The 26,559-nt window shown below is 42.9% G+C and overlaps 1 protein-coding gene across 3 annotated transcripts in view; it reads right to left on the reverse strand.

Annotated features, from left to right (window-relative positions):
- Positions 1-10,777: 10,777 nt before the first annotated feature.
- The window catches only part of duox2 (dual oxidase 2), a 34,994-nt gene continuing 19,212 nt past the window's right edge, over positions 10,778-26,559 (reverse strand). For all 3 annotated transcript variants that reach the window (XM_072282760.1, XM_072282759.1, XM_072282758.1), the window contains exons 6-9: positions 23,954-24,168; positions 21,758-21,930; positions 13,425-13,497; positions 10,778-11,434 (exon numbers count right to left, since the gene is read on the reverse strand). In XM_072282760.1, coding sequence (XP_072138861.1) covers positions 13,456-13,497; positions 21,758-21,930; positions 23,954-24,168 — 430 coding nt within the window. In that variant the 3' untranslated portion in view covers positions 10,778-11,434; positions 13,425-13,455. The remainder of the gene's footprint in view (positions 11,435-13,424; positions 13,498-21,757; positions 21,931-23,953; positions 24,169-26,559) is intronic.

Raw genomic sequence — 26,559 nt, forward strand, 5'->3', positions numbered from 1 at the left:
AAATAAGTTGTGCAAAAACAAATAAAATTAGTGAGCTTAAACACGAGGAATTCTGCAGATGCTGGAAATTCAAGCAACACACATCAAAGTTGCTGGTGAACGCAGCAGGCCAGGCAGCATCTGTAGGAAGAGGTGCAGTCGACGTTTCGGGCCGAGACCCTTCGTCAGGACTAACTGAAGGAAGAGCTAGTGAGAGATTTGAAAGTGGGAGGGGGAGGGGGAGATCCAAAATGATAGGAGAAGACAGGAGGGGGAGGGATGGAGCTAAGAGCTGGACAGGTGATTGGCAAAAGGGATATGAGAGGATCATGGGACAGGAGGTCCAGGGAGAAGGAAAAGGAGGGAGGGAAACCCAGAGGATGGGCAAGGGGTATGGTGAGAGGGACAGAGGGAGAAAGAGAAAGAATGTGTGTATATAAATAAAAAATGGATGGGGTACGAGGGGGAGGTGGGTATTAACGGAAGTTAGAGAAGTCAATGTTCATGCCATCAGGTTGGAGGCTACCCAGATGGAATATAAGGTGCCGTTCCTCCAACCTGAGTGTGGCTTCATCTTTACAGTAGAGGAGGCTGTGGATAGACATATCAGAATGGGAATGGGATGTGGAATTAAAATGTGTGGCCACTGGGAGATCCTGCTTTCTCTGGCAGACAGAGTGTAGGTGTTCAGCAAAATGATGCTATTGTTCATGGGTTCAATATCCATTCAGAAATCAGATAGCAGAGAGGTAGTAGCTGTTCTTGAATCACTGAGTGTGTGCCTTCAGGCTTCTGTACCTCCTTGCTGATGGTAACAATAAGAAGAGGGCATGTCCTGGGTGACGGGGCTCCTTAATGATGGAAGCCGCCTTTGTGAGGCACTGCTCCTTGAAGCTGTCCTGGAAAATACAGAGGCTGGTACCCATGATGGAGCTGACTAATTTTACAAATCTCTGCAGCTTACTTTGATCCTGTGCGCACCCGCCCCCCCCCCCACCGCCCCATACCAGACGGTGATGCAGCCAGTCAGAATGCTCTCCGTGGTACATATGTAGAAATTTTTGAGTGTTTTAACTGACATACCAAATCTCCTTAAACTCCTAATGAAATATAGTCACTGTCTAGCCTTCTTTATAGCTGCAGTGATATGTTGGGCAAACACGAGGAAATCTGCAGATGCTGGAAATTCAAGCAACACACACAAGCTGCTGGTGGAATGCAGCAGGCCAGGCAGCATTTTGTGTGTGTTGATATGTTGGGACCAGGTCAGGTCCTCAGAGATATTAACACCCAGAAACTTCTGATCCCTCTATTCCCTTGCCTTACCCTTTCTGAAGTCCGCAATCAGCTCTTTGAGCTCTTTGACGTTGAGTGTGACGTTGAGTGTAATGTTGTTACTGCAACACCACTCAACTAGTTGGTATTTCTCACTCCTGTATGGCCTCTTGTCACCATCTGAGATTCTACCAACAGCAAATTACAGCCTGACGTTGGCCTCCACGACAGACATCACAGCGTCATTGGGTGCTACGGGGATCCTCATAGCTATAGTGAAACTTTAAAAAAAAGTATTTAATGTATTTACTTGGCATTTTTATATATCAGGAAATAAAGCTTAAAATGTTTTAAAGCCCTGTAAAGTACATTTGGAGTGTTGAAACTATACTGACATAGGAAAGGCAGCAATTGGGTGTTACAATGCTCCACAAGAGCTGCTTTTGCTGAAAACATTGCAGATAAATATAATGCAAATCTTTTTAACCATCACCTTAAATCAGCACAACAATATGGCCAGGAGACCTGCTGCCCAACAGCTCCAGCAACACTGACATCCAATGCTCTCTGTGTGGAGTTTGCATGGTCTCCCCAGTGATCATCCGGGTTCCCTCCAGATGTTCTGGTTTCCTCCCATGTTGCAAAGGTCTACAGTTGATTGCCTCAAATGTGTAGTGAATGAAAGAATCTAGGAATTGGAATTGGTTTGTTATTGTCAAGAGACTACGGATGCTGGAAGCTGGAGCAAAAGACAATCTGCTGGAGGGAAACTGGAGGTTGAGCAAAATCTATGGTGGTGGTGGGGGGGGGGAGGAGAGGAACATGCTCTCCTTTCCCCCTCCCATTGGGAAGAAGATGCAAAAGCCTGAAAGGGCATCCCACTAGGGTCAAGGACAGCATTTAAAAGCTTGTCTTGTATATTGTTCATACAGAACAAATCATTAAATAGTGCTTTGAGGTAGAACAAAGTAAAAGAATAACAGAGAGTGCAGTGCAGGTAAACAATAAGGTACAAGGTCGTAACAACATAGATTCTGAGGATATTTTCTATGGTGCTTTGTTGAAGGTTAAAGGAGACGTGCCAAACTTCTTCAGCCTCCTGAGGAATTAGAGGCTTTGGTGAACTTTCTTGACCTTACTCTTTATAAGTAAAGGAAGGAATTGCAGCAATAAGATGTTTTGTAGTCATATTCAGCCCTGGTGACACTGTACCTGGATTTTCGTATTACAGCTCCAGAGAAAGTACACAGTAGACAAATAGTAAGGAATGTTTGAAGATTAGGGTAGGATTGATGTAAATGGGTGATTGATTGGGTGCAGACTTGATGGGCTGAAGGGCCTGTTTCTGAACTGTATCTATGACTCAGTGAAAAGTAGAGCAAATAAATTTAAGAATAGAGATAGGAAATGTAAGGGTAAGTACTGTATACCAACAAGCTGTTGGAGGAGCTCAGCACATCAGGCAGCATCTGTAGAGGGAAAGGAAATGTAGGTGTTGAGGTGCTGATGCAGGGTTTCAACCTGAAGCACCAACAACCCCATGTTCTATTGTCACATGTATTGAGGTAACTTCCTCCCTTAAGATGATCCTTACCTGGCTCTGAGACCAGGTTGATTTGGTCACCTCTGTAATGTAGCTCAGTATCTATCTCACTCCTCTGAAGCATCATGTGGTATCTGCCTTGTAACCGGTGCGAAAAGGAATACAGGATGATGCTACATTATTGGAATTGGTTTATTGTTGTCACATGTACCGAGGTACAGTGAAAAGCTTCTCCTGCACGTTGTCCATATAGATCATTTTGTTGTATCAATACATTGAGGTAGTACAAGGTAAAACAATAACAGAATGTGGAATATAGTGTCACAGCTGTACAGAAATTGCAATGCAGGCAGACAATAAAGTGCAAGGCCATATCGCCGCATATTGTGAGCTTAGGAGTCCACCTTATTGTATTAGGGTCACAACAGTGGGGTAGAAACTGTCCTTGAACATGGTGGTACATGCTTTAGCCAGAGGATGGTGAATCTCTGGAATTCATTGCTACAGTCAGCTGTGGAGGCCAATTCATTGGGTGTTTTCAGAGTGGAGGTTGATAGGTTCTTGATGAGTAAGAGTAGAACAAGTTAGGGGGAGGAGGCAGGAAAATGGAGTTTAGAGGGAAAATAAATCAGCCATGATAGAATGGTGGAGCAAACTCAATGGGCTGAATGGCCTAATTCTGCTCCTGTGACTTATGGTCTTATGGCCTTTTGTGTCATCTGCCTGCTGGGAGAGGTGAGAACGGAGAATATCCTTTACCCCCTCAAGATGTTATTCAACCTGTTGAATTCCTCTGGCAGATTGTTTGTTTCTCCAGATTCCAGCATCTGCAGTCTCTTGTGTCTCCTACTCATTCCATTTATCAGCAAATTGCAAACAAAGCTTACTTTATCAGTGTTCAACTATTTTACAAGATCCTGTAAAATCTTTTGGAAGGTTTAGGTTACATGGTTATATTGGTTGAGATCCAGTTGCACATAACATTTATTGCCAGCTGGATTTCTCAGAAATAGCCTGCAAATATGCAGAATAATGTTGGAGAGTTTGCTATGTTGTAGCTTTCACTAGAATTCCAGGTAAAAGTGATTGGGCACTTCTTCTCAAGTAAAATCCAAGCTCTTCTTGGATTATCTGGTTGCAAAAATGCAATGGTAAGTTCCAACCCCCGAATATTCTCTGTATTTACACTGGGAAAACGGGAGATGAACTCATGCCATGCTGTACTTCTGCAAACCCAAAAGCTCACAGAATGAACTCAAATACAGCAAAGGGCAATCAACAAGGAAGGTTCCTTCTCATTGGATTTAATTGATCCTGATTCTGATTTAACAGTATAGTCGTTTTTAACCCATGCATTCTAATGTCATAATTAATTTTAAGCATCTATATTTTTAATATTCTGAGAGCTTTTAAACATTTGTGGACAACAAATAGACACTGAAAGTCACCAGCACCTTTGACAAATCTCAATAGGTCTCAAGGTCATTTTGGGAACAAGGGATGTCATAAGCTTGGTGATGCCCCGCTGGTCCTTTGCAATCAGCTAAGGGATAACTATCCTTGGGGGCCAATGCAAGAAAGGATGGGGGTTTGGAGGCTAGTTAGCCAATGAGCTCATCAGACTTCTGAATCCTGCTCATTGTATGTTGAATTACCATGATTAGTTTGAGAGGTGGCAGCAGAGTCAATTGTACGGTTGTGTTGAGAAATAAATATTGCAGAAATTTAGTTTGTGAATGGGTAAGACAATTAACTTTTTTGAATGTGTTTTTAGTGTGTGGATTTTACTGTGAAGGCCAACCTTCCCATATGTCTTCCTGACACAGAAATCCATCTCATCAGTTAGTCTCTCCTCTATTTACCTCTATCCCTTTCCCTACCCACCCACAACAGAGGTAATTCACAATAACTAATTGCCAGATAGTAATTTAAGCCCATAGCAATAGATAACAAATGCCTAAGCCTTTAATTTGGCCAAGGAAATCAATGGAAGTGGATCAATTTACCTGAGTTTAGAAGAATGAGCGGTATCTCATTGAAGTCTATGTAATATTGAAAGTCCTGAAGAAGGGTCTCAGCCCGAAACATCAACTGTTTGTTCACTTTCATAGGTGCTGCCTGGCCTGCTGAGTTTATCCAGCATTTTGTGTGAATTACTTTGGATTTACAACATCTGCAGAAATTCTTGTGTTTGTCATATTGCAAGGTCCAGATAGAGAGGGCATTGAGAAGACATTTCCAATAGTGGGGGAGTCTAGGACCAGAGAACACAGCCTCAAAGTATGCTCCTTCAGCACAGAGATGAGGAGGAAGTTCTTTAGCCAGAGGGTGGTGAGTCTGTGGAATTCATTGTCACAGACAGCTTGTGAGGCTAAGCCTTTAGATATATTTAAAGCAGAGGTTGATATGTTCTTGATTAGTAAGGACGTCAAAAGTTATGGGGAGCAGGCAGGAGAATGGAGTTAAGAGGGATAAGAAATCAACCATGATTGAATGGCTGAGAAGATTAGGTGGACCATATGGCCCAGTTCTGCTCCTATGTCTTATGCACTTATGGACTACAATTTCATGTTGAGTGTGTAATGCTCTGGTTAAGATTTCTACTGCATTGCTGTGAGGTATTTTTATTATAGCAACCTTCTGCAAAAATAATATGCCCTGCCAGTAAGAGTGTTTAGGCTTCGTCTAAAGACAAGGCGCCATGTTTTCCAGCTTCGGAATATTGTGTCAGCCAATCAGAGTCGTCTTGGTACGTGTTGTAACTTTTTGCCGAGTGAGATACCATAGAACATTCGAGAGGGCTAGGTGGGATGAGATTTCTGAAGGGACAGTCATCTGTTTTGGGTTTTTTTTGGTGGTGGCAGCGGAGCGGGAGACAAGGGAAGATGCACAATGCTGCTTGAGGGAGGGATCCCGTTGCAAGAAGTGTTTTGTGCAGACCAATGGTTCCAAGGAGGAAGTGCCAATACTCTGAGTTAGCCATTTCGTTCAAGATAGTCTGAGGGATGTTTGAACTGTGGCTGGTGTCTTTCACACAGACCATGGGTTCAGCTCATGAGTAAAGCGATACATCTGATTACTAGAGAAGTGAGCTCCAACATTTATGTGCACATTCAACTGGTTTAACTATAATCAGCTCTTTTCTTTCCCTGTTAACTGTTTGATAAAGTTGAAAAATTGGTAAATATGCTTTCTTTATAAGTTTATGCTAGTGTACAAGCTGTTGTTTCTTGGTGACCAATAGTTTTGTAGGGGCAGTATTTACACAGCATTCGCTACAATCAACGTTCCTTAATTGGAACATCCTAATTTTCCTGTTCGGTTGAACCCGAAATCATACCAACCCTAGCCATATATTGTTTACGAAAGGTGGCCGCCTTGGTGCTGAGTCACGTGGCTGTTAGGAGAGTTAGCTAACGAGCCAAGATTGTATGCGAGCCCTGTGAGAGAGTTGCAAGTGTCTTAACCATTTTATGTTTTTATAGAGTACAATCGGTCCATGCAATTAACACAGGTGACAGGAGGAAAGATCCCCCTTGTGCCTTGACTGCCTTTGCAGATCCTTTAAAATCAACTTAAGAGTCATAGAATCATTGAGTCACACAGCACAGAAACTGGGTCTCCACCTAACCAAGATACCCCATCTAACATTTGCCAGTGTTTGACCTTCTAAAGATTCTTATTCATGCTCCTGACCAAACATCTTGTAAAACTTATTATTGTACCTGACTCAACCACGCCCTCTGGTAACTCATTCCATTTACATGCAGTACCATCTTCTGTGTAAAATATTTTCCCCTCAAGTTCCTACTAAATCTTTCCCTTCCCACCTTAAACCTATGCCCTCAATTTCTTAATTTCCTAGGAAAAAATGTGTGTGTGCTCACCCTATTTATGCCCGTCGCGATTTTATACCCATCTATACTTGGGAGACCAAAGACAACTTGGTGCTATACCACAGATGAAGAAATGAGGACCCTGAACCACATCTGTGACACAATAGAGAAGATGGCCAAAGACAGATGGAGATGGAGGACCTTCGTTGCTGGTCTGAACACCAGTGGTGTAACAGGCAATAATGTAATGAATAAGATCACTTCTCAGTCTCCTGCACTTCAAGGGATAAAGTCCCAGCCTGTCCAATCCTTCCTATAACTCTGTCTTAAATATACATAAAGACTCGGCCTCTACAGATTCATGTGGCAATGAATTCCACAGATTCACCACTCTCTGGCTAAAGAAATTTCTCCTCATCTACATTCTGAAAGGACACCTCTCTATTCTGAGGCTGTGTCCTCTGGTCTGAGATTCTCCCACCAAAGGAAACATCCTCTCCACATCCACTCTATCAAGGCCTTTCACTATTCGATAGGTTTTGAATGAGGTCACCACTCATTCTTCTGAATTCTAGTGCGTACAGGCCCAGAGCCATCAAACATTCTTCATATGACAAGCCATTCAATTCCTGGAATAATTTTCATGATCCTCCTTGCAACCCTCTCTAGTTACAGAACATCCTTTTAAGATAGGGGGCCCAAAACTGCTCACAATACTCCAAGTGAGGCCTCACCAGTGTTTTATAAAGTTTCAACATTACATCCTTGCTTTTATTTTCTAGTCCTCTTGAAATGAATGTTAACATCACATTTACCTTCCTCACCACAGACTCATCCTGCAAATTAACCTTTAGGGAATCCCAAGTCCCTTTGCACCTCAGTTTTTTTTTGTATTTTCACTCCATTTAGAAAATAGTCAATCATTTTGTTTCTTCTACCAAAGTGAATGACCATACAATTCCTGATATTGTATTCCATCTGGCACTTCTTTGCCCATTCTCCTAATCCTACTAAGTCCTGCTACAGCCTCTCTACTTCCTCAAAACTACCTGCCCATCTACCATTCTTCATATTGCCTACAAACTTTGCAACAAAGCCATCAATTTCATCATCCAAACCATTAACATGTAACATAAAAAAAATCAGCCCCAACACAGACCCCTGTGAAACACCACTAGTCACCCGCAGCCAACCAGAAAAGGCTCCCTTTATTCCCCATCTTTGCCTTCTGCCAATCAGCCTGGAAAACCATGGGCTCCTGGCTTGTTAAGCAGCCTCATGTATGGCACCTTGTCAAAGGCCTTCTGAAAAGCCATGTACACAACATCAACTGATTTTCCTCTGTGTATCCTGCATGTTATTTCTTCAAAGAATTCCAACAGATTTGTCTGGTAAGATTTTCCCTTGAGGATACCATGCTGACTATGGCCTTTTTTATTACGTGCCTCCAAGTACCCTGTGACCTCATCCTTAACAATCGACTCCAACATCTTCCCAACCACTAAGTCAGACTAACTGGCCTATAGTTTCCTTTCTCTGCCTCTCTCCCTTCTTGAAGAATGGAGTGACATTTGCAATTTTCCATTCTTCTGGAACCATTCCCAGACATCCCACCCTGCAAAAACTCGTTTCAGGGAGGTAGCACCATCAATTTGCAGGAGACTTCTGGGAGAGGTGGGATGTCTGCAATAGAGTAGCTCCTTAGCAGCTGGCCAGCTAGTTTAAATAACGTTAGCTATGCTAATGAACGAATGACACCTGTTAAACTCACCTCAACATGTCTTTTACATTTTAACCCACCATGGGCAATAGAAAAGTCACTGTTGCAAACAGTGCAGCGAGCAACACTGTCATTATTTTGACCCCTATTACACAGGGGTGCACTTTAGTGTAGTCTGGGGTGACGTACTATATTTTCTTTTTTTGGAACGCTCTGCCACTATGACTTTTTTTGGAACTCTCTTGCTCTTGCTCTCACTCTCGCTCTCCCTCTATCGCGCGTGGTCTCTCGCTCGTGGTCGCTCTCATGCTCGTTCTCTCGCGCTTGCTTTCTCGCTCTTGCTCTCGCTCTCTCGTGATCACTCTCACTCGCGCTTGCTTTCTTGCTCCTGCGCTCGCTCTCTCGCTCTTTCTCGCGTGTTCTCTCACGCTTGCTCTAAAAAAAAATCAATTTCCGGGACATTATATATAATTTCTGGCATCAGGGATCCACTATTAACATGCGGGAGACTCCCGGAACTTCCAGGAGAGGTGGGAAGTCTGATCATTCCAGAATCTAGTGATACTTCAAAGATTATTACTGATGCTTCCACAATCTCTTCAGCCACCTCTTTCAGAACCCTTGGGGTGTACATCATCTGGTACAGGTAACTTATCTGCCTTCAGACCTTTAAGTTTCCCAAGAACCTTCTCTCTAGCAATGGTAACTTCATATACTTCATGACCCCTGACACCTGGAACTTCCACCATACTGCTGCTGTCTTCCACAGTGAAGGCTGATTCAGTTTGTCTGATATTCCTTTGTCCCCATTACTACCTCCCCAGCATCGTTTCCCAGCAGTCCAACATCCACTCTCTCCTCTACTTTACACTTTTTGTATCTGAAGAAACTTTTGGTATCCTCTTTAATATTATTGGCTAGCTTACTTTTGTATCCCATCTTTACCTTCTTAATGACTTTTTTAATTGCCTTCTGTGGTTTTTAAAAATCTTCCCAATCCTCTAACTTCCCACTAACTTTTGTTCTATTATGTGCCCTCTCTTTGGCTTTTATGTTGGATTTGACTTCTCTTATTAGCCATGGTTGTGTCTTCTTGGCTTTAGAATATTTCCTCTTTAGGGTGTATGTATCCTGTGCCTTCCAAATTGCTTCCAGAAATTTCTGCCATTCCCACTCTGAAGTCATCCCTGCCAGTATTCCTTTCCAAAAATTTTGGCAACTCCTCTCTCATGCCTCTGTAATTTACTCCACTGTAATACTGATACATCTGACTTTAGCTTCTCCTTCTCAAATTTCAGGGTGAATTCAATCACAGCATGATCACTTTTCCCAAAAGGTTCTTTTACCTCAAGCTCTCTAATCAATTTTAGTTCATTGCACAATATCTAAACTGGAATAGCTGATCCCCTACTGAGCTCAGCTATGAGCTGCTCTAAAAAGCCATCTCGTACATATGTATGGTTGAGTGACAATAAACGGACTTGGAACGTTCTTAGCCAGCTACATCAAAATATGATAAAGCATGCACACCAGTCCATTAAATTATTTAGTAACTTGTATTTAATAAATAGAAATGAAGACTTGCAACCGGCATAAGAGGAGACATTCATCACTTGATACGTACAGAAGGTCAGACATCTGTCCTGCATGGGCATTGCAACACACACTCACACGCACACACTAAAATCAAGGCCTTTGATTTGTAAACCAATTCTCCCTGACGGATAGATAGAGTTGACATGGATAGGCTTTTTCCATTGACAGTAGGGGAAATTCAAACAAGAGGACATGAGTTGAGAGTTGGGGGGCAAAAGTTTAGGGGTAACACAAGGGGGAACTTTTTTACTCAGAGTGGTAGCTGTGTGGAATGAGCTTCCAGTAGAAGTGGTTGAGGCAGGCTCAATATTGTCATTTAAAGTAAAATTGGATAGCTATATGGACAGGAAAGGAATGGAGGGTTATGAGCTGAGTGCAGGTCAGTGGGACTAGGTGAGAGTAAGCATTCGGCACTGACTAGTAGGGCCGAGATGGCCTGTTTCCGTGCTGTAATTGTTATATGGTTATATGGTTATATGAGGTACAAGTTCTCATTCTTGTTTAGATGCTATGCCAATATTGGGGTTTACTGTTATAAATGAGACATTGCCATGGAAAACTGGTTAGCCAATGCAATACACAGCAGGCAGAAAAACTTTGCACAAGTGTGTAAACTCATCATCCACCCAATTAGCAAATGAAAAATTCAGAGTGTTAATGACTGAAAAGTAAATAATTTAAATACTAACACTAGATGCCTAGCTAATGCTTAATTCAAGGATTAAAGAAATCTTTTGGCCTGTTTATTCCTGATTCAGAAGTGCCCATTGGTCATCAGTAATTGTAACGGTGCATATGCGTGCAGCAAGAACAACAACAGAGTAGTCATATGATTAAACGTTTTTACTGAGTCAGGTTAGCAATGGTATTCGCTGGACAACTTGCAGTGCGGGAGCCATGAAAGGGGCCCACGAGATGAAAGACATGCGTGCTTGAACGTCCACGTGGTAACGAGAAAGAGCCCTCCACCTGCAGCAGGCGCAATCCATTCACTGCGTGATCAGTCGGCTGCCACATTCTCACCATCGAGCTGATCGTTCACTGTAAAAAAACAATTGAAGTGCACTTGCCCTGTATCTACCGTTCATCATGGTCCTTGACATATTGCCCGACTGGGGGTAATACAATGAACATATTGGCAACGTTTAGTTGCATCTCAATGAATGAATTGTAATGTAAATGATTCCTTCCTTTTGGCACATTCAAGGTTTTCCAGTTTCGTACTTTCAGCCACTCAAGCACATGATGTTGCAGAAAAGTTGCTTGCATTTCAAGTCACTGGTTATAAAGCCTTCCCCAAGGATTTCAAACTTGAGCTCACTTTGGACGGCATAGTCCTTGCTAACAATACTTGGCTATAAGTTCACAAATAAAACCAGAAATGGCCCTCTTGTGTTTGAGAAATCAAAAACAACATGACATTCTTGAGTTCTGCAAAATGAATCTGCTAACGTTGCTGAACGAGCTTGGGGCTGCGTGCCAAGCCTAGAAATAAACAGAAAAGGAGATTTATGCAAATGCAGGGGTAAACACTTTTTCAGTCAACCTGCCATAAAACACAGAAAAGTGAAGCATTAGAATGGGCCTTCCACCCATGATGTTGTGCTGAACTAATTAAACCAAAAATTACAAATTAATTTAGTCCCCTTTCCCCACTCGACAATATTCCTTCCTTTACTGCATGTTTATATGCCTATCTAACACTCCTCTGCTATCTCCCTCCACTATCACCCCTGGCAGCATATTCCAGGCTCCCACCACTCAGAGTAAAATAGTTGCCTCACATACCTCCTTTATACTTTCCCCCTTTCTCTAGTACATGGAAATGTCAGTGTATTCTGTCTATACTTCACATAAATTTATAAAATTTTACCAAATCTCCCTTCAGCTTCTGCCGCTGAAGAGGAAACAGACCTAGCTCGTCTAACTTCTCTTCACAGCAACGATCCTCCATTCCAAGCAGAATCCTGGTAAACCTCCTCTGCGCCCTCTCCACATCTTTCCTATAATGAAGGGATCAGAACTGAATGCTGCACTCTAAATGTGGCCTAGCCAGAGTTTAGTAAAGGGGAAACTTATCTTCCCGAGTCTCGAATGCAATGCCTCAACTAATGGAGGAAAGTGTGCAGTACCACCTCATCAACGTGTGCAGCCACTTTTAGGGAGCCATGTATGTGGATCCCATGATTCCTCTGTTCGTCAATGCCGTTAAGGATCCTGACATTAACCAAGCCCTGTACTCTCCATCTGTGTTGGATCTTCCAAAGAGCGGCCCCTCAGACTGGCCCAGATTAAGCTCCATCTGCCACTCTTCCTCACATCTCTGCAACTGATCTATATCCCATTTTATGCTTTTATCTAACTTCAATGCAATTCACAATGCCATCAGATCTTTATATGGTCTGCAAACTTATTGACCCACACTAACAAAGTTTCATCCAAATCATTTGTATATTTGACAAACAACAGAGATTCCAGTACAAATCCCTGCGGCATACCACAAGTCACAGACTTCATCCAGAAAAAGACCCATTCACTTCTATGCTCCTTCTCTCTCGTATCCAACATCTTTATATCCTTTTTTTCTCTTCCTGACACAGAACACTGAAAGGACAGAATTCCTCTGAACATTTGATCATTTCATGAAGGATCTGTGGAAATCTCTTCTTCTTCCAAAAGAATATCAGAATATATGGTATATAGACACACAAATATAAAAAAGCTTCACAAACATATGGGAAATTTAGACACAAAGCAATGGAGAATGTTTTACATTGGCACATAAGCAATCTCTCTTTCCTGTGCTCTCTCTTCCCTTTTCCCCTTCCTTCTGTCCCTTGATCTTCTCAGATAAAGCTAAAAAGTCCCATATCTCCATTACTGCGAGCAGAGGAGGCCTTTCTAGTGTCCTCAACCAACACTTCAAGGCAGATAACCTCCCTGCTATCCACTGGAGTTTGCTGTGCTCAAAATGGTTGCCACACTTCCAGTGTTACAACAGTAACCCAACGTGGTTTAGCAAATGTCCTGCCCTTTGGAACATTCTGAGTTGATAAAGATGCTACAGAAATGCAAATTCTTTCTGGATCCACCTGAAAAGGTAGAACAGATTCAATGGGAAAATCGCCTAATTCTGCTCCTATGTTCTATGGCCTATGGCCTAAAACAAGATCTAATTCAAAACAGAAGATGTTGGAAACTCCTAAAATGTCAGATAGCATCTGTAGAAAGAGAAATAGAGTGAAAGATTCAGGTCCAAGATGCTTTGTAAAAACTCTGATGGAGAGTCTTGGACCTGAACCATTAATTCTTTCTCTCTCCGTAGATGCTGCCTGACCAGTTGAGTGCTTGCTGTTCCTTCAGTCTGAAAATTTGCATAATCTTTTTCTGATAATGCAATTCTCAGCTCTGACCTGATTAAACAATCCATAAAGTTAGCTTGAAAAGATGACATTTAGAACAAGTGTACAATTACCTCTCAGTTCCATGGATGCTCGTCATTAGGATTAAACAATCAAGTTATTGTCTTCAGTACTGCACTTTGTTTCCTGGAATGAACAGAAAGCAGAGCTTCAGAATTTTCATAAGAGAAATTAGAAATACATTCTATGGCCACCTGTACATTTGCATACCTGCTTGTTAATGCAAGTACCTAATTAGCTAATCATGTGACAGCACTCAATGCATAAAAACATGCAGACATGGTCAAGAGGTTCAGTTGTTGTTCAGATCAAACATCAGAGTAGGGAAGAAATGTGATCTAAATGACCTTGACCGATGGTGCCAGACAGGGTGGTTCAAATATCTCAGAAACTGATGATCTACTGTGATTTTCACGAGTCTCTAGTCTGGACAATAGTTTACAGAGAATAGCGTGAGAAACAAAAAACATCCAGAGAGTGGCAGTTCTTTGGGCACAAATGCCTTATTAACGAGAGAGGTCAAGGAGAATGGCCAGACTGGTTCAAGGCAACAGTAACTCAAATAACCTCACATTACAACAATGGTGTGCGGGAAAGCATCTCTGAATTCACAACACATTGAACCATGAAGTGGATGGGCTGCAGAAGAAGACCACAAACATACAGAAGTACCTAATAAAGTGGCCACTGAGTGGATATTCCTAAGATTTTAGAAAAGGAGGGGTGTTATTAAAACATGCAAGATCCACAGTAGGGTAGATGTTGAGATGTTTACACCAGTGGGAGAACCTCAAACGAGGAGCAGCACTGTAGCATAGCAGTTAATGCAACACTTTACAGCAGTCAGCTGTAAAGATTAGGGTTCGATTCCCACCGCTGCCTGTAAGGAGTTTAGATGTTCCACCCGTGAATGCGTGGGCTTCCTCATGGGACACCTCTCTGCCCCATTACTAATAAGAGAGAGAGCCTGTGGTATGTCGAATTGTTGGGTGATTTTGTTATACTGGTCTTTTTTGGGGGGCTTTGCTATTGCGTGCTGGGTGAGTGAAGGGTATTGATGCTTCTTACTGAATTAAGACAGGGAGGGGAGGGTCGATGCTTTGCTCCTGCTTGTGCATGGGGGAGAGTAGGGGGGATTTGGGGTACCCTTCTGCTTTCAAGGATGTCTGCAAATAACAAGAATTTCAGGTTGTATATTATATACATTCCCTGATATTAAAAACGAAACTACTGAACTATTGAACATTTCAAAGCTATGTGGGTTAGGGATGGTGAGTTGTAAGGATGATGAGTTGTGGGAATGCTATGTTCGGCCTGGAAGCATGGCAATAAGACCATAAGACCATTGGAGCAGAAACAGACCGTTTGGTCTATCAAGTCTGTTCACAGCTGATCCTTTTTTCCCTTCCTCGGCCCCACTGCCCGGCCTTCTCCCCCGTAACCTTTGATGCCGTGTCCAATGAAGAACCTGGCCTTCACAGCTGCCCGTGGTAACATATTGCACAAATTCATCATACTTTGGCTAAAGAAATTTCTCTGCATCTCTGTATTAAATGCACACCACTCTATCCTGAGGCTGTGCCCTCTTGTCCTAGACTCCCCCACCATGGGAAACATTCTTTCCACATCTACGCTGTCTAGGCCTTTCAACATTCACAAGGTTTCAATGAGATCCCCCTTCATCTTTCTAAGTTCCAGCGAGTATAGACCCAGAGCCATCAAATGTTCCTCGAATGATAACCCTTTCATTCCTGCATTCATCCTTGTGAACCTCCTCTGAACCCTCTCCAATGCCAGCATATCTTAGATGAGGAGCCCAAAACTGTTCACAATACTCAAGGTGAGGCCTCACCACTGCTCTATAAAGCCTCAGTATCACATCCCTGCTCTTGTATTCAAGTTCTCTTGAAACGAATGCTAATATTGCATTTGCCTTCCTCACAACTGACTCTATCCTCAAGTTAACCTTTAGGGTGTCCTGCACAAGGACTCTCAAGTCCTTTTGCATCCCAGATTTTTGGATTTTCTCCCTATTTAGAAAATAGTCTGCACCTTTATTTTTACTACCAAAGTGCAAAAACATGCATTTTCTAACATTGTATTTCATTCACCAATTTCTTGCCCATTCTTCTAAAATATCTAAATCCTTCTGCAGCTTACCTGTTTCCTCAACACTACCTACCCCCATCAATCTTTGTATCATCTGCAAACTTGGCAATGAAGCTATCTATTCCATTATCCAAATCACTGATATACAGCATAAAATTAAAAGTAGTCCCAACACCAACCACTGGCAGCCAACCATAAAGGGACCCTTTTATTTCCACTCGCTACCTCCTAGCAATCAGCCATGCCAATAACTGCCAACACCTATGGGTCTGCTCAGCACTATCCTTGCTAATTTGATTTGACTCAAACGACTCATTTCACTGTATGTTTCATTTAAATCTTTAAAAATTATTTTAATCTTATAGAAGATTAGGAAGTTAACACTTAAAACAAAGGTAGACTGGAATTTCTCACAGAGGGTAGTGAATGTCCGGAATTCTTTACCCCAGCAGATTGTGGATTCAGGATCATTGTGAGTATTTAGATTATGAGGACACTCAGTCCTCGTTTATTGTCATTTAGAAATGCATGCATTAAAAAATGATACAATGTTCCTCCAGAGTGATATCACAAAAAAAATCAAACCAAGGACTAACACTGACAAGACCACATAATTATAATATATAGTTACAGCAGTGCAAAGCAATACCATAATTTGATAAAGAGTAGACCATGGGAATGGTAAAAAAAAGTCTCAAAGTTCCGATCAACTCCTGATAGTCCCCGATAGCAGGCGGCAGAAGCGAGAAACTCTCTCTGCCATAAACCTCCAGGCACTGACAACTGTCAATGCGTTGGAAGCACCCGACCACAGCTGACTCTGAGTCCATCCGAAAACTTCGAGCCTCCGACCAGCCCTTCGACACCGAGCACCGAGCACCATCTCTGCCAAGCGCTTCAACCCCATCCTGGCCGCCAAGCAACAAGCAAAGCCAAGGATCCGGGGCCTTCCCCCCAGAGATTCTGGATCTCACAGTAACAGCGGCAGCGAAAAAGGCATTTCAGAAATTTCTCCAGATGTTCCTCTGTTCTCTCACATCTGTCTCCATCAAATCAGGATTGTGCACAGCACCCTACTTGACAGATTACAGATATCATTCACCGGAGTGGCCGCGCACGCTGCGTCATGCCGCCATCTTCTCCTCCAACATAACCATAACCAATTTGCTGAAAAGCGGGGGAATTGAGGGCTGTGGTGAACTGGTACACATGAGGAGATGGATCCTGGGGCAGATCAAACATGGTCTTACTGATCTTTTTGAATGGCGGGCAGACTTGAGTGGCTGACTGACTGATTCCTGCTCCTGTTTCCTTACATACTTAAGTTGAGGGTGAGTAACTGGCAGTGTTGGCTTGGGACTGACTAGTTTACGATGGTTAATAAAATGAGTCTCATTTGCAATTTCAGCCAAGCAGCCAATTACTGAGTTAAATCGCAAAGATCATAAATAATAAGTACTTAAGACTTTTTACAGTTTTGAATGTGAAACACATACGAGTACGGGTACTGGGATTTTAGAGATTATGATCTGAGGGATGAGATAATGAGATATTGGCTCATCAGTGAGCTGGGCTTTTAAATTTGTCTTAGAGGCAATGAAAGGGAAGTGTCACAATGGGATTTGGAGGACCTTTCATTCTTTTTAATACAGTGTAGGTATCAGTGCATTTCCAATCTTTATAGATACCCTTGAGAAAGTGGGCATGAGTCACCTTCTCGAGCTGCTGCGGTCTTCCTGGAGAATAGGGGCAGCACAGTAGTGGAGTGGTTAGTACAACGCTTTACAGTGCAGGCGACCCAGGTTCAGTTCTCGCTGCTGCCTGTAAAGAGTTCGTACGTTCTCCTCCGTGACCGCGCTGGTTTCCTTTGCGTTCTCATATTTCCTCCCACAGTCCAAAGACATACCAGATGGGAGGTTAATTTAATTAATCATGTAAATTGTCCTTTGATTAGGCCAGCGTTATATTGGAGGATTGCTGAGCAGAACAGCTTGAAGGGCTGGAATGTCCTACTCTGTGCTGAATCTCAATAAATAAGTAAACAAACAAACAAACAAATAAGTTCTTTGCAAAGAGCAGCCCGCAACTGTCGCCACAGGTTCTGGCGCCAACATAGCATAACCACAAATGATTGCCAGAATAACACAGAACACAGCAAGTAACAAAATAACAACAGCAAAATGCCCCAGTTCTCCGTCCCACCCACTCACACTCATACAATGTCCTTTAACCCCATGACAGTCCACATTCGAGAAGGAGCAGGAGGGTTTAGACCCATTGACACTGAAGGAACAATGACATATTTTCAAGTATAGATTGGAAGGAGATTTTCTATTAATGGTGTTCCCTTGACTTCCAGACAGAAGAGCTTTCACATTCTGAAAAATTGTTGGTGGGTGTGTGTAAATTATAGGGGCTATGTTGTGGACCTTGCATTGTTCCACGATACATGTGTATACAGTTGAACGACACCCTTGAATCTGAATATGAAAGATCTGGCTCCAAGCAGGTGGAAAGACAGTGTGTAGTCATTTCCATCATTTGGAAGTGCAAGGGCTGATATTCACATCAATAATACGTCAACTCCACGGAGAGTACATGCAGGGTTTTAGGGCAAATTCAAGCAGGTTTTATCCACTTAGGTTAGATTCAACTAGAACTAGAAGCCATGGGTTAAGGGTGAAAGGTGAAATGCTTAAGGAGAACATGAAGGGGAACTTCTTCACACACAGAGTGGTGAGAGTGTGGAACGAGCTGCCAGGGCAAGTGGTGGATGGGGGGGGTCAATTTCAACATCTAAAACAAGGCTTCCCAAGCTGCGGTCCGTGGACCCCTTGCTTAATGGTATTGGCTCATGGCAAAAAAACCTTTGGGAACCCCTGATCTAAGAGGAGTTTTGACTGGTACCTGGGTAGCAGGGTATGAAGGGCTATGGTCTGGGTGCAGGTTGATGGGACTAGGCAGATTGATGGTTTGGCATGGACTAGATTGGCCAAAGGTCCTGTTTCCATGCTGTAGTGTTCTATGACTCTAAATGTTCAAGCAAACACTCATCTGATATACAAAATCTGTGGAGTTAGGATGCCAAGGAGAACACCAGTCTTTCCACAGTCTGGCGGATGTTCCTTCCTCAAACACTACCAAAATGTCCCAAACTATAGGATGCAAAACTAGGCTGAGAAATAACAGATGGAGTTCAACCCAGATAAGTGTGAAGTGGTTCATTTTACAGGTCAAATATGATGGCAGAATACAGTATTAATGGCGGTGTGGAGGATCAGAGGGATCTTGGGGTCTGAGTCCATAGGACACTCAAAGCTGCTGTGCAGGTTGACTCTGTGGTTAAGAAGGTATACGGTGTATTGGCCTTCATTAATCGTGGGATTGAGTTTAGGAGCCGAGAGGTAATGTTACAGCTATATAGGACCCTGGTCAGACCCCACTTGGAGTACTGTGCTCAATTCTGGTCACCTCACTACAGGAAGGATGTGGAAGCTATAGAAAGGGTGCAGAGGAGATTTACAAGGATGTTGCCTGGTTTGGGGAGCATGCCTTATGAGAATAGGTTGAGTGAGCTCGGCCTTTTCTCCTTGGAGCGACGGAGGATGAGAGGTGACCTGACAGAGGTGTACAAGATAATGAGAGGCATTGATCATGTGGATAGTCAGAGGCTTTTTCCCAGGGCTAAAATGGTTAACACGAGAGGGCACAGCTTTAAGGTGCTTGGAAGTAGGTACAGAGGAGATGTCAGGGGTAAGTTTTTTTACACACAGAGTGGTGAGTGCATGGAATGGGCTGCCGGCAATGGTGGTGGTGGTGGATACAATAGGGTCTTTTAAGAGACTCCTGGATAGGTACATGGAGCTTAGAAAAATAGAGGGCTATGGGTAACCCAAGGTAATTTCTAAAGTAAGTACATGTTCGGCACAGCAATGTGGGCCGAAGGGCCTGTATTGTGCTGTAGGTTTTCTATGTTCTATGTTCTAAATGCCTCCCCCCCCCCCACCACAGATGCTGACTGACCTGCACCCAATGACAGCACTTCCTGCTTTCAATCAAAATGGAAAGGGGCAGGGGGAGGGGTCACTCAGAGGGAGGGAGACAGTGAGAGAGAGGTGGGTATAGACCGTGGACAGAGCCCTTTTAAAGAAACATGGAACAAATTTAAACATCTGCTTAAAGTGAAGAATAGTGAAAGCAAAGAGTTTTGAGTACTTTGGATGAGTCAGAATAAGCATTCAGCATGGACTCGAAGGCCCTGTTTCTGCACTATAGTGCTCCAATACTGGGTTGCCACAGAACATTTTGCAGAGAGTACAGCCTCTGGCAGCTTTCTTTGCAAAGATCAGGGAGTGCTATCGATTCAACTATTCATCGTTTTGGTCAGTTGCCCCTTTCAACCAGCCACAGGGTAGGATGAACTATACTGTCACACTAAAAGGATGAGAAGCTTGCATCGAGTCTCACTTTGGGAACAAAGATAACTTATTGGGAGACAAAGAGGGATATTGTGTGTTCAGTAATAGGAGGTCGAACGTGAGGAGAAAGTACACAGCAAACAGCAGGATCACTGATGTGCAGAATGATCCTGGGATGTACAGTAAGCCTATTGCTTCCTGCAAGAGAGGGTGATAAAGGTGACATATGGCATGCTCACCTTCATCAGTCAGGGCTTAGAATGTATTCCCCTTCCTTTCCAGTCCTGAAGCAGGGTCTTGGCCAGAAACTCGGCTGTTTACTCTTTTCCATAGGTGCTCCCTGATTTGCTGAGTTCCTCCAGCATTGTTTGTGGATGTTGCTTCGAATTAGGAGGGGAGGAGAAGATGGCGGCATGACGCAGCGCACGTGGCCGCTCCGAAATGATATTGTATTTGTAAGTAGGTACCGTGCACAATCCTGATTTGACGGAGACAGCCGTGAGAAGCACGGAGGAACATCTGGAGAAACTTCTGAAATGCCTGCTTCGCTGCCGCTGCTACTGTGCGATCAAGAATCTCCGGAGGGGAAGGCCCCAAATCCTTGGCTTTGCCTATTGCCTGTTGCCGGGGCCGGGGTCGAAGCGTTCGGCAGAGATGGTGCTTGGTGCTTGGTGTCGGAGGGCTGGTCGGAGGCTCGAAGTTTTCGGACTGACTGAGAGTCGGCTGTGGTTGGGTGCTTCCAGGGTGCTGCATTGGCAAGTTTGCAGCGCTGGAGGTTCATGGCAGGGAGAGTTTTTCTCCCTTCTACCGTCTACGTGAGATGATGGGACTTTTGAGAGACTTTGAGACTTTTTTTTACCATACCCATGGTCTGTTCTTCATCAAATTATGGTATTGCTTTGCACTGTTCTAACTATATGTTATAATTATGTTGTTTTTGTCAGTTTTTCAGTCTTGGTTTGTCTTGTGTTTCTGTGATATCATTCTGGAGGAACATTGCATCATTTCTTAATGCATACATTACTAAATGACAATAAAAGAGGACTGCGTGTCCTCATAATCTAATCGAATCTAATTTAAAAGTCAGAGTCATATTGCAGTTATATAAAGCTGTGGCTAGGCCACACTTGGAGTATTGTGTGCATTCCTTGTCACCCCAGTGCCAGGAAGGGTGTGGAGGCCTTGGAGAGGGTGCAGAAGAGGTTTGCCATGATTCTGCCTGATTTAGAGGGTATGATCTACAAGGAGAGGTTGGACAGACTTGAATTAGAGGCTACAGTCTAGAAGTTTGGACAGACTTGGTTGAGTTTTTCTCTGGAGCATCAGAGGGCGTGGCAAGATCTGATAAAAGTTGATAAGGTTATTAGAGGTATAGATAGACTGGACAGTCAAAATCTTTCTCCCAAGATAGAAACAGCAAAAACAGGACATGAATTTATGTTGAGAAGGGGAAAGACTAAAGGAGATGTGTGGGGGTAAATACATTTTTACCACAGAGAATGGAAGGTTCTTAGAACAGACTAGCAGGGATGGTAGTGGGTGAAGTTGTTCTCTAAGGGGCAATTACAGTAGACAGGCATATAGATATGCAGGGAATGGAGGCAGATGGCTCAGGAGCAGGCAGAGCTTTAGTGGAATTTGGAATCATGGTTGTCACAGACATTAAAAGCCCATTTGTGTGCTGTACTGTTTTGTCTGCCTATCGATATCTCTCATAATTTTATAAACTTCGATCAGGTCTTGTCTCACCCTCCAATGCTGCAAAGAAAATAATTCAGCGAAGTCCATCCAAACTTATAGCCTGTAGCCTCTAAACCAGGCAGAATAATGTTTCTATCAGGAACTCCTTTTTAACTCACCTTTAAACAGATAACGTCTGCATAATTATCGGCGAAGTATTGGTTAATGACGCCACTGCTCACTTCATCCATATCATCATCTTCTCCATTCAGCATGAAGAATGCCCTCACTTTCTCTGGGATGAAGTGATGCATAACTATCACAAGTACTCCGAGAATGAAGCACAGCAAAGCTATATTAAAGAGAAGGAACCAGTTATTTAGTTGACCTCCGCAGAAAATATTATGGCACAGGCAGATTTACCCACAGCCCCTCCGCAAAGTGAATGGAATGTAGGAAAGTAAGATCACTTCAACTTCCACGTCGTCAATCTGACTGAATGCCTGCCAGTGACATCTCCCCCCCGCCTCCTGAACCTACGTTCATTGGGCAAAGCATACACGAAGTCTCTCAGCCTGCACCTTGCTGTGCAGTTACAGATCTGGTTAGGACACCCCTTTGTACAGTGCAAAGCATTCTGACTGGTTGCTTGACTGGAGGCACCAATGCACACGATCAGGAAAAAATCATAAACACGAGGAAATCTGCAGATGCTGGAAATTCAAGCAACACAGACAAAATGCCGCTGGAACGCAGCAGGCCAGGCAGCATCTCTAGGAAGAGGTACAGTCGGCGTTTCGGGCCGAGACCCTTCGTCAGGATGAACTGAAAGAAGAGATAGTAAGAGAATTGAAAGTGGGAGGGGGAGGGGGAGATCTGAAATGATAGGAGAAGACAGGAGGGGGAGGGATGGAGCCAAGAGCTGGACAGGTGATTGGCAAAAGGGATACGAGAGGATCATGGGACAGGAGGCCCAGGGAGAAAGAAAGGGGGAGGGGAGCCCAGAGGAAGGTGGAGAGCAGGCAAGGAGTGATTGTGAGAGGGACAGACAGAGAGAAAGAAAAAGAAAGGAAATAAATAAATAAATAAATAAATAAGGGATGGGGTAAAGAGGGGAGGAGGGGCATTAACGGAAGTTAGAGAAATCAATGTTCATGCCGTCAGGTTGGAGGCTACCCAGACGGAATATAAGGTGGTGTTCCTCTAACCTGAGTGTGGCTTCATCTTGACAGTAGAGGAGGCCATGGATTGACATATCAGAATGAGAATGGGACGTGGAATTAAAATGTGTGGCCACTGGGAGATCCTGCTTTCTCTGGTAGACAGAGCATAGGTGTTCAGCGAAACGGTCTCCCAGTCTGCGTCGGGTCTCACCAATACATAGAAGGCCAATATATAAAAATCATGCCCTCTTCTCATTGCCATCAGGAAGGAATCTGAAGACACACGCTCAACGTTTTAGGAACAGCTTCTTCTCTTCCACTATTAGATTTCTATTTTTCTCTCATTTTGCATGAATCATTTAATTGTCTACACCCTGTAACGACTTTATTAGGTACACCTGTACACCTGCTCGTTAATGGAAATGTCTAATCAGCCAGTCACGTGGCAGTAACTCAATACAAGTATCTAATCAGCCAATCATGTGGTAGCAACACGTGCAGACATGGTTAAGAGGTTCATTTGTTGTTCAGACCAAACATCAGAATGGGGAACAAGCATGATATAAATGATTTTGACCGTGGGATGATTCTCTGTGCCACATGGGGTGGTTTGAGTTTCTCAGAAACTGCTGATCTGGGAATTCCATGAACAGCAGACTCTGGACTTTATAGAAAATGGTGCGGAAAACAAATGCATCCAGTGAGAGGCATGCGTGCCCCTGTCTGCAAAATGCCTTGTTAATGCCTTTTGTTTTATGTCATTGATTAATAAATCAGATTCTGTTTCTGACAATGTTCTTCGTACACATGCTTGGTGGGAAGCCTTGGTGAATTGCCCTGATCCAGAACACCTGATTTGGCGCAGATTAATCTCTTTCTTTCTTAAGATCAACCCAGTGCTATTCTTGTCAACACAATTGCTATGACTACCTCATTTTAGCAACATTATGACCACTTTGACTGCTTTGTACTACAGCAGACTGATTTTGTTCTAATTGTTTCCTTTCTGGTAAAAATGGCATATTATTTACATTTAATTTACATTTTTCTTCTGAATGTTGCTTATATGACTGCATATGTCTGTGATATTGCTGCAAGTAAATCTTTCATTGCACCCATGCCTACATGTACTTGTCCATATGACAATAAACTTGACATTGACTTTATGTATTACTTGTATTTGATATTACAACATGGAATTGCACTGCTCACCAGTTGCCAATGTCAACCAGAAAGAAACACTCAGACTGGTCTTTAAAGTTGCTGGGCCGAAATGAATGAGGCACGGAGGAACATTGCGGGTGGTGGCAAACGCAATGACTCCAAACATCATGAATGCAGACGTGACCAGGGTCATGTACCCTCCATACACAATTGTTGACATGGAAAAGAGAATATTGGAGATGACCCAGGAACAAAACGCTACCCTGGTGTAGAAAAGAGAAAAAAAGACAAATTTAGATCCACAACTGTGGGTTCTCAACTGTTAAAATTCACCTTGGTTAATAAGTTACAATGAAATATCAGTCTGATGAAATAATAGCCACTCATAGTGTTCCAAAGATTGCACTGGTAGTTCAAATCATTTTGAAGTCACTAAACAGTTATTGTACACTCTTCTCAAAGTTGCTAAAAAATTTGAAATTGGTATTTGTTGTTGAAGACAAAGTCAAATTCAAAATAAATTTATTATCACAGCACGTACAGAATATGTCACCATATATTACCTTGAAATTCATTTGCTGAATGTTGAATTTTCAGAATGAAATCTGTTGAGTGAGGTGTGACTGAATTTTTAGAACACAGTGAGTTGTAACTGTGAGAACTTCAGATTTCTAACTCTGAAAGTTAACTCAGCTTCTATAGTGCCTGCACGTAACAAGACACAAGAGATTCTGCAGAGGCTGGAAATCTTGAGCAACACACAAGAAAGACAGACAGAGAGAGAAAGAAAGAGGGGAAAAGACAGAGAGAAAGAAGCAAAGAAAGAATAAAGATTTGCTTTATTTATCACATGTACGTTGAAATGTTGAATCATACAGTGAAATGCATTGTTTGTGTTTTATCAAATCAGCGGTGATTGTGCTGGGCAAGTGTCGCCACACTTCCAGCACCAACATAGCATGCTCACAACTCGCCAACCCTAACCGTACGTCTTTAGGATATGGGAGGAAACTGGAGCACCCGGAGAAACCCACACAGTCATGGGAAGAATGTACAAACTCCTTACAGACACCAGTACAAATGACGTGTTGAGTTCCTCCAGCATTTTGTGTGTGCTCCTGGACATAACAATCCTGATACATCAAAACTTGAATGTTTATAAAGTTAGTTTTAAAATGTTTGTTTTTAGTTTCCATTATTGGATGTGTTGAGCTCTTTAGCCAGAGCAGTGAACTCACAAATTCCCATCTATTACTAACAATGGTGTGAAATATCAAGAAAGAGGAAAACCACATCTTAGTTTTAGATTTATTTTTCTTTCCACAGTGACTAAGATTGGCCTGTAAGTAGCTACGTGTTCCCTGTTATCCTGTCAGCTGTTGTTTTCATCTTCATGGTTTTATCAGTCAGTGGGAAGGAAAAGGAAATGTCATGTTGATTAAAATAGAATACTTTTCTTATTATCTTACGTTGAAATGTCCATTCACAATATTTGTCATGAACAAATATTGGTTTATATTTTATAGCTGTTGTTGGCAAGCTCCAACATGGATTCATAGAGTCATAGAGCTCTATAGCACAGAAGCAGGCCCTTTGGTACATCTAGTTCATGCTGAACCATTAATCTGCCTACACCTGGACCATTGCCCTCCATACGCATTCCATTCATGTACCTGCCCAAATTTCTAGTAAACATTGCAGTCAAACCTGCATCCATCACTTCCACTGGCACCTTGTACCACCCTCTGAGTGAAGTTCTCCCTCATATTCCCTTTAAAGGTTCACCTTTCACCTGGCCTTAGTGGAAAATGCCAGCTGGCATTTACCCTATCTATGCCCCTCCTAATTGTCATAGTCATAGTCATAGTCATACTTTATTGATCCTGGGGGAAATTGGTTTTCGTTACAGTTGCACCATAAATAATAAATAGTAATAGAACCATAAATAGTTAAATAGTAATATGTAAATTATGCCAGTAAATTATGAAATAAGTCCAGGACCAGCCTATTGGCTCAGGGTATCTGACCCTCCAAGGGAGGAGTTGTAAAGTTTGATGGCCACAGGCAGGAATGACTTCCTATGACGCTCTGTGTTGCATCTCGGTGGAATGAGTCTCTGGCTGAATGTACTCCTGTGCCCACCCAGTACATTATGTAGTGGATGGGAGACATTGTCCAAGATGGCATGCAACTTAGACAGCATCCTCTTTTCAGACACCACCGTCAGAGAGTCCAGTTCTATCCCCACAACATCACTGGCCTTACGAATGAGTTTGTTGACTCTGTAGGTGTCTGTTACCTCAGCCTGCTGCCCCAGCACACAACAGCAAACATGATAGCACTGGCCACCACAGACTCGTAGAACATCCTCAGCATCGTCCGGTAGATGTTAAAGGATCTCAGTATCCTCAGGAAATAGAGACGGCTCTGATCCTTCTTGTAGACAACCTCAGTGTTCTTTGACCAGTCCAGTTTATTGTCAATTCGTATCCCCAGGTATTTGTAATCCTCCACCATGTCCACACTGACCCCCTGGATGGAAACAGGGGTCACCGGTACCTTAACTCTCCTCAGGTATACCACCAGCTCCTTAGTCTTTTTCACATTAAGCTGCAAATAATTCTGCTCACACCATGTGACAAAGTTTCCCACCA

This window comes from Mobula birostris, chromosome 18 (assembly GCF_030028105.1).
Source record: "Mobula birostris isolate sMobBir1 chromosome 18, sMobBir1.hap1, whole genome shotgun sequence".
NCBI classification, from domain to species: domain Eukaryota; kingdom Metazoa; phylum Chordata; class Chondrichthyes; order Myliobatiformes; family Myliobatidae; genus Mobula; species Mobula birostris.